The sequence below is a fragment of the Branchiostoma floridae genome, unplaced genomic scaffold (genome assembly GCF_000003815.2).
Source record: "Branchiostoma floridae strain S238N-H82 unplaced genomic scaffold, Bfl_VNyyK Sc7u5tJ_1557, whole genome shotgun sequence".
NCBI classification, from domain to species: Eukaryota; Metazoa; Chordata; class Leptocardii; order Amphioxiformes; family Branchiostomatidae; genus Branchiostoma; species Branchiostoma floridae.
In genome coordinates this window covers 93,835-101,334 of record NW_023365756.1, presented here as the reverse complement: position 1 = coordinate 101,334, position 7,500 = coordinate 93,835, and the positions used below count along the sequence as shown (strand labels likewise).

General features: G+C 41.4%; 1 protein-coding gene across 1 annotated transcript in view; it reads left to right on the top strand.

The window, feature by feature from the left end:
* LOC118408102 overlaps nucleotides 1-5,517 on the top strand; it is a 13,586-nt gene extending 8,069 nt beyond the window's left edge. Inside the window, exons 9-14 of the mRNA XM_035808722.1 lie at nucleotides 697-1,272; nucleotides 1,825-2,001; nucleotides 2,207-2,386; nucleotides 2,964-3,143; nucleotides 3,258-3,435; nucleotides 4,014-5,517. Coding sequence (XP_035664615.1) covers nucleotides 697-1,272; nucleotides 1,825-2,001; nucleotides 2,207-2,386; nucleotides 2,964-3,143; nucleotides 3,258-3,435; nucleotides 4,014-4,239 — 1,517 coding nt within the window. The 3' untranslated portion in view covers nucleotides 4,240-5,517. The remainder of the gene's footprint in view (nucleotides 1-696; nucleotides 1,273-1,824; nucleotides 2,002-2,206; nucleotides 2,387-2,963; nucleotides 3,144-3,257; nucleotides 3,436-4,013) is intronic.
* Nucleotides 5,518-7,500: the final 1,983 nt, after the last annotated feature.

The following is a 7,500-nucleotide window of genomic DNA, read 5'->3' as shown; positions in this document are numbered from 1 at the left end:
GACTCGCGTCACGCTTGCGTCGCTTTGGGGTTCTACAACGCCGACGTGACCCCACGGAACCTAGAGGTGACGCGAGCGAACCTAGAGGTGACACAAGCGAACCTAGAGGTGACACAAGCAAGCGCGACGGTTTTTTGGGTCATTTCTTTTACTGTAAAAGTCTTTCAAGGTTATCATATAACATAAATAACATATTATGCATCATCACAAGGGAAAGTATTTCATTATAAATCACATTTTGAGGCATTTTCATCATTTTACAGTGATTTTTCATACATTGACAACGCTGCGACTTCCGATAACCTGTTCATTTAGTCTAGAAACGCAACAGTGACGCAAGTAAGTGTGAGCGCAACAGAAAATCGGCGAAAATAACACAACAGTGACACAGTGAACGAACCCCGAAGCGACGCAAGCGTGACGCGAGTCTAGTGAGAGGGGAACTTTACTTTGAGAGACATCTTTATTATCGATGGCCGTCTCAGAATGATTATTATATTCGGGTGTCAGAGCTGAAAAAAACTTGATTTGTTGTAACCGAATTGGCACATTAGTATTCAAATTGTGTAATGAATTATTGAGAAAAACATATCGCTACGCTCGCAGCCTCACGGCTAAATTGCAGTTGCAATATCGCAATAAACTGTTATTATGGTATCAACGATTTCAAGTATTTTTTTTTCTTTTTTGCTTCAGCCGAGACCTGTTCTTATCCAGTAGACCTGGTCTTCCTCCTGGACAGCTCGGAGAGTTTCAGGACAAGCGGTTTCGAGGATGCAAAGACCTTCATCCAGTCCGTAGTCAACTATTTTACACTCGGAGAAAACGACACAAGGGTCGGTGTTGTCACGTACAGCAACGTTGACGCGCAGGTCACACGCGTGAAGCTAAATGAAAACTACACCAGAGTTGAGCTCTTAACTGAGATTCGCAACATTCCTTACGACAGAGGTCATACCTTCACTGGACTTGGTCTTGATCACGTGCGTAATAACTCGTTTCTCGAAGTAAACGGCGGGCGGAATGATACTCCCGACGTTTTGGTCGTGTTAACCGACGATGACTCCGAGGATGACGTCACCCGTCCAGCACAACTGTTACGCCAGATGGGCATCAAACTGTTTGTTGTTGGAGTTGGCACGGAAAGTGACATTTCACAACCTACTCTAGAGGCTATTGCTGGAACTCCAGACAGGGTGTTTAGGCTGACGGACCATGACAACCTTGTGGATGCAATCCACCCCATACATATAAGACAGGCGATTTGTAACGGTGAGTAAAAAGGGTCAATATGCCATAACCATATATTTGTGGTTTTAATATTTGGGAATTGGAGACGTACGACGACTTGTAAGTTTATATATGCTAGCAATGTCCAGCAAACTACAGTTTTAGACTTTCACCAGGAGAGAATACTCGTATATTGCCTCCGTCGGTCAATATTGACCATGGTAAATCCGAATTGATATCATCCCTACAGCTCTGACTATGACTTAACATTCCAAATCGGGAATGGCAATTTCTAAGATCTGAAGGCTGGCTCAAATTTGTTGCAAAGTTCTCTTCGCAGGATCCGATTTCTTCTGTTATGCGGATCAGTGTAGTTACTCCTGATTTTAGTTGCCTAGACAGTGTGCATCTCCAGCTGGATCTGTCATTAGCAATGTCTCCCAGTGCTCTTCGGTAATCCAAGTGCAAGTTTAAACAGTATTAGGAGCCAATTGTTTGATCTGTCTAAAGTCAAAACTTGATAGGCAGGTATTCGTCGTTTTTTTCACTTGAAATACCTGGGAGTTGCCTGTAATAGCTTATTGACTTTTTCAGCGACACCATGCCCGCCGTTGACGGTCCCAACTAACGGAGCGCTGACTCCTCCCTCACCGCACAACTACCCTGTCACGGTTACATTCAGCTGTAACTCGGGGTACGAACTGAACGGCGCTGAAAATACGACGTGCCAAACTGACAGAACATGGAGTAATCCTGTTCCAACATGCTCATGTAAGACAATTTGCAAATCGATATCTAGTAGCAATGTCAGTCAAATTGCAGCATGCCCTAGTAAATTGTGAAAATACAATTATCTAAAGAAAATTACATTACATTTTCTTCCTCAAAATATGTCTGATAACCATACATTAAAAGGCTTTTTTATCTTTAGCATAGACGGTTATCGCAGTTAAAAGGTTTTGAACTTTTTTTTTAGCTGGACAATGTTCGACGCTGGCGGCCCCAACTAACGGAGCACGGACGCCAGCTGTCGGAGCGACCTCCTTCGGGAATACAGTAACGTTCTTCTGTAGCATGGGATACACACTGAACGGCGCGACCACCGCGACGTGCCAAACTAACGGAACATGGAGTAACCCTGTTCCGACATGCACACGTAAGATGGATTTTAGTTCATATACTGGTATACCATCAATTTCCATAAAATCATAGTATGTGTATGGTTAACAGGTCGCGTGAATTTCAAAGTGATATATGCTGCTAATGAAATATGCTGCCAGGTGCAAGGATCTGACCCCAAAGGCTAATCTATAATGTAAGCTTCATCTTAGCAAGTTGACAAACACAAACAAAATACATCTGTGTCAGGTGCAGGGACTGAGTTCAGGGTTTGATTGAAATTTCTCATGTACTCTTTACCATCCCTTACCCAAGGATAAACGTGCAACATGAAAAAAAGATTATCAGTGTTAGATTAGAATCTTGAATAATTACCTTGCAAATATATCAAGCATCAGTTAAAGCTATCTGTATACTGAAAATCCTGATGATCCCTTCTTGAGAAATTCTCTTTCAAAGTCTTAAAGTGCATTTCTAAGGTATTCTACAGGGAGCTAGTGTTGGTAGGAAGCTACTAGTAGTCTAATGTATAATGTGGCAAGTTTAAAACAGTTGGTGCAGTTATTGCATTTTACATAAATCTCCTCATGATAAGAAATTATTGGTTATTTCAGCCAGATCTTGTCCGCCGTTGACGACCCCAACTAACGGAGCGCTGAGTCTTCCCGGACCGGCATACTCCTACCCGAACCAGGTTACGGTCACATGTAACTCGGGATACCAACTGAGCGGAATCTCTTCTGTGACGTGCCTAGCTGACGGAACATGGAGCAACGTTGTTCCAACATGCACAAGTAAGATTAGTTTGAGACATATCGTTACAAGAAATTTCAAGAAAAAATGAAGTTTTCAAATCTGATATTCCACTAATGAAATAAAATTGTCATGTGAATAATTCTGTTTTGTAGTGACGTGCCCTGAAGGCTACGGGGACGACTATGGGTTTGGAAAGTGTCTGTACGTCCACAAACGTCCACTGATCTACTCCGACGCTCAGGCGTTTTGCCATGGCATGGGTGGGAAAATCTTTCAATTCGACAACGCGGAAGACGTCAACAGGATCAAGACCATCTTTGAACGTTCCAGGTAACAATCTATGCTTTATACATGATAACTAGATACAAACAGACTCTGTACCCTGGGATATTGCTAAAACAGGCTATTCAGCCACTTGGCTATAAAGGAGGAGGGTCAATAATTGTCAGCTGATGTTTTAATTTAACAACTCTTAGTCTGATAACTGTAGTCAGTTTTAAACTCATATTACGACTGTTATCTTTCTTAAAAACTTACAATATATTTCCATGAAGCTTCCTTTCGTTTTTCACAGTCTAAACCGTCTTGTTTTACAGGATTGTAATGTACATTTCAACTCATATTCATAAGGTACAAGTAATGCTCTTTTAGGAAGATAAAGGTTAGTTTGTGGGTTATACAAACAAAAGTATCGTCAAAATCCTGCACAAAAACCAATTATCATCTTTTTGTTGCTCTCAGATGTCTTAGATAAGATTGTTAGCTACAGTACTGTGCGTCCGATTAAGCATATTCTACGTTACCATTCTATGAAAATACTGTTATTATAAGCAAAAATGTCTCAGCGGTTCTTAAAAGTTTTGTTTTCATCGTTTTTTATTTTATTTTTTAATTTCTTCCATTGCTAGGACTCTCAGGCGTTTCGGGATCTGGGTCGGTCTGACTGAAGGAACCTTCGTTTGGGCAGACGGCACACCATTGGTCAGTGGAGATTTCTCGGACTGGGCCCCTCAGCAATACGACCGTAACAGTGACAAGCGTGACTGTGTGCAAATGAAACGGAGGTTTAACTGGCAATGGGTGGTCGGAAGTTGCAGTAGGGCAAGGAACCTCTTTCTCTGTGAGCCAAACTAATATGAATGCTGCCCCTTAAGTTCTCTTTGCAGTTTTTCTTTTGGGCGGCTGAACCTTTTGTTAGTTCACGTTCACGGGCTAACCTATATCCGTTGTATTGAATTGGATATAGGTTACCCCTTGGATAAAGGTGAACTAGCGTTTGCCTTTCTTTAATTGAAACATATAAATCATTAGGCAACATGGAAAGCGTGTACCTCTGTAAACAGCTGAACTCATTTCTCTACTGTTAATCGCCATTTATTATGGAAAAACTGCTATTAATTGGCAAAGACCAAAGTGAAAGTTTCTTTTTTTAAACTACATTTGAGATAAAAGTGTTCGTCTTTCTTAGGGTTTAATTGGACTCTTATTACAAAAGTAACAGGAGCTTCTAATTTGCTTTTCTTACCCGTTGTCACGAGTGCTTTCATTTGCTCTCACCCTTCATTGTTTTCCCTTACCTTATTATCACCGTCTTCTATCGAAAATGAACGTTTAGACTGGAACGAATGTCTATCTTGCTCTGCATGGCGTTTAAAAAGATGCCACTTATGTTGTATACCTATCTTGACACTGTATTTCTGTGAATGTATCCATCTATGCAGTTGCTGGTGAATTTGATTCTTCTTTGTCTTAATCTTTAGTTTTTTTCGACGATAAGATTAGCATTTTTTTGGTGTCTAGTTTACGTTACACTGTGGGAATACAGGATTTACAGATACAACCACAGTAGTTTTTTTCTCAATTAAACGTTTAAGATATTTACAATACAGTAATTCAGACATTAGTGGTGTTTGTGTGTATTTGCATACGGTATATAGTCATCATTGGTCTTATGTTTAAGACTAGGACACTAGGACACTTAATATAGAAACATTTTCTTTGAAATGCCTACATTTTTCTATATTCAACACCACCAAAACTACTGTAAATCATTATTCTTATCTACCTTATGTAGCCATTGTCTGTAGCTAAATGTCGTCTGACTTACATTATCTGTTTAGGTTTCAATCATTACTTTACGTCTCAATTTGTATTCGCTCTTTTAGGAAGCTAAAAAAATGATAAATCGATGTATAGTTTTGTTGCGGTGACACGTAACACACAAGGTACACACATACGTGCACACACACGCACACTCACATACATATTACACACACATAGATACACACATACACACACACAAACATAGTTAAGATTTATTATTACTCATATAACTTCAAATGGTGGGGAATAAAATTGAGGTCACAAAAAAGATTTATTACTCATATAACTTCAAATGGTGGGGAATAAAAAGTGAGGCCACAAAAAATTCCTTGTTGTCTTGTGCATTCATTTTTATCTAATGAGGAAGGTTAGGTTTTTAAATACATGCTTGCTTGTAAGCAGGACAACTGAAGATTAATGTAATCATTTTAATCCAAGCATGTTGAAGTTAGGAATCTCAATTAAGAAAGGTCATCTTCGGAATGAGAAAAACATAAACGTATAAGAACGCATGACATATGGAAACACAGACGATGACAAAATTAAAGCAAAAAGTTCATTGTGCGAGAAATAAAGGCGGTAATATCAGGACAATGATCATAAAAGCACAATGGTTCAAGGACGGATTAATGGATGTGTCGATAGAAAGATGGATGAAGGGTGAATGAATGAATGAATGGATGAATGAATGAATGAATGAATGAATGAATGAACGAATGAATGAATGGGGGATGGGCATAGGGAGGGAGTGAACGAAGGAATGATGGATAATGGGTGGACGAATTGAGAAAGAACAGATGGATGAACTTATGGATTATGGAAGAGGAGTAAGGAATAGATGGAAGGGTGTGGTTAGGACAAAAGGATGAAGGATGTATGGTTTATAGAGGAAGGACTGACGCACTAAAGGATTGACTGATGGGATATGGACGGAGGAGGGACGTAGATAGAAAGACGGATGTATAGTTCTTCAAAGTATTGCTATTTTAGTAAAGATCGTTAGGTGACGCTTTTGATACATATTTATGGCTATTCGTTGAAAGCAGTTACTTGCTGTTACAATAAGGATTTAAACGTTTCGAGTAGGTTGTCCATTACGTGTGAGTTAATATTCTTTGAAGTGAGCCTATCCATCTGGCACAACAAGAAAATACCGCCAGTTGTCAACAACATCAGTCCTTGGTACTTTGTACTTTAAAAAACACAAGCAATAAGAAATGTGCAAAACGTACATACGTGAAAAATTGTAGGCTTGTGTTGAACATTACGAGGGTGAATCACAACACTCATATCCATAATGCATTCCTTTTAGATCACCATGGCATGCCCTTAAAGCTTGCCACCACGCCTATACGACGCACGGTTACTCCTACCCTCAGTGCAGCACACCACGCCTATACGATACAAGGTTACTCCTACCCTATGTGCAGCACACCACGCCTGTACGATACAAGGTTACTCCTACCCTATGTGCAGCACACCACGCCTGTACGATACACGGACACTCCTACCCTCGGTGCAGCACACCACGCCTGTACGATACACGAACACTCCTACCCTCGGTGCAGCACACCACGCCTGTACGATACACGGACACTCCTACCCTCGGTGCAGCACACCACGCCTGTACGATACACGGACACTCCTACCCTCGGTGCAGCACACCACGCCTATACGATACAAGGTTACTCCTACCCTATGTGCAGCACACCACGCCTGTACGATACACGGACACTCCTACCCTCGGTGCAGCACACCACGCCTATACGATACAAGGTTACTCCTACCCTCGGTGCAGCACACCACGCCTGTACGATACAAGGTTACTCCTACCCTATGTGCAGCACACCACGCCTATACGATACAAGGTTACTCCTACCCTCGGTGCAGCACACCACGCCTGTACGATACAAGGTTACTCCTACCCTATGTGCAGCACACCACGCCTATACGATACAAGGTTACTCCTACCCTCGGTGCAACACACTACGCCTGCTAATCACACCGATACTAATTACCGCGCATCTAAGACGAGGACGCGAAGTAAAGGCAGTCCCATAGCCTTTCGCGGCCATGGGCACATTGGACTGTTTTACACTGTGTCTCGTACACGGTATTGGAAGAAAGGTAGGGGCTAACATTTTCCTTCCACCACTTTTAAGCTCCCCAACCGAAGTCAGGTATATATTTTTACAACTGGGTAAAGTGAAAAATGTCGTGCCCCATGTGAAACAGATTGCTCTTGAGCCGGACTTCGGTAGACTGTAATCCAAATCGACTGGAATAGTTTCA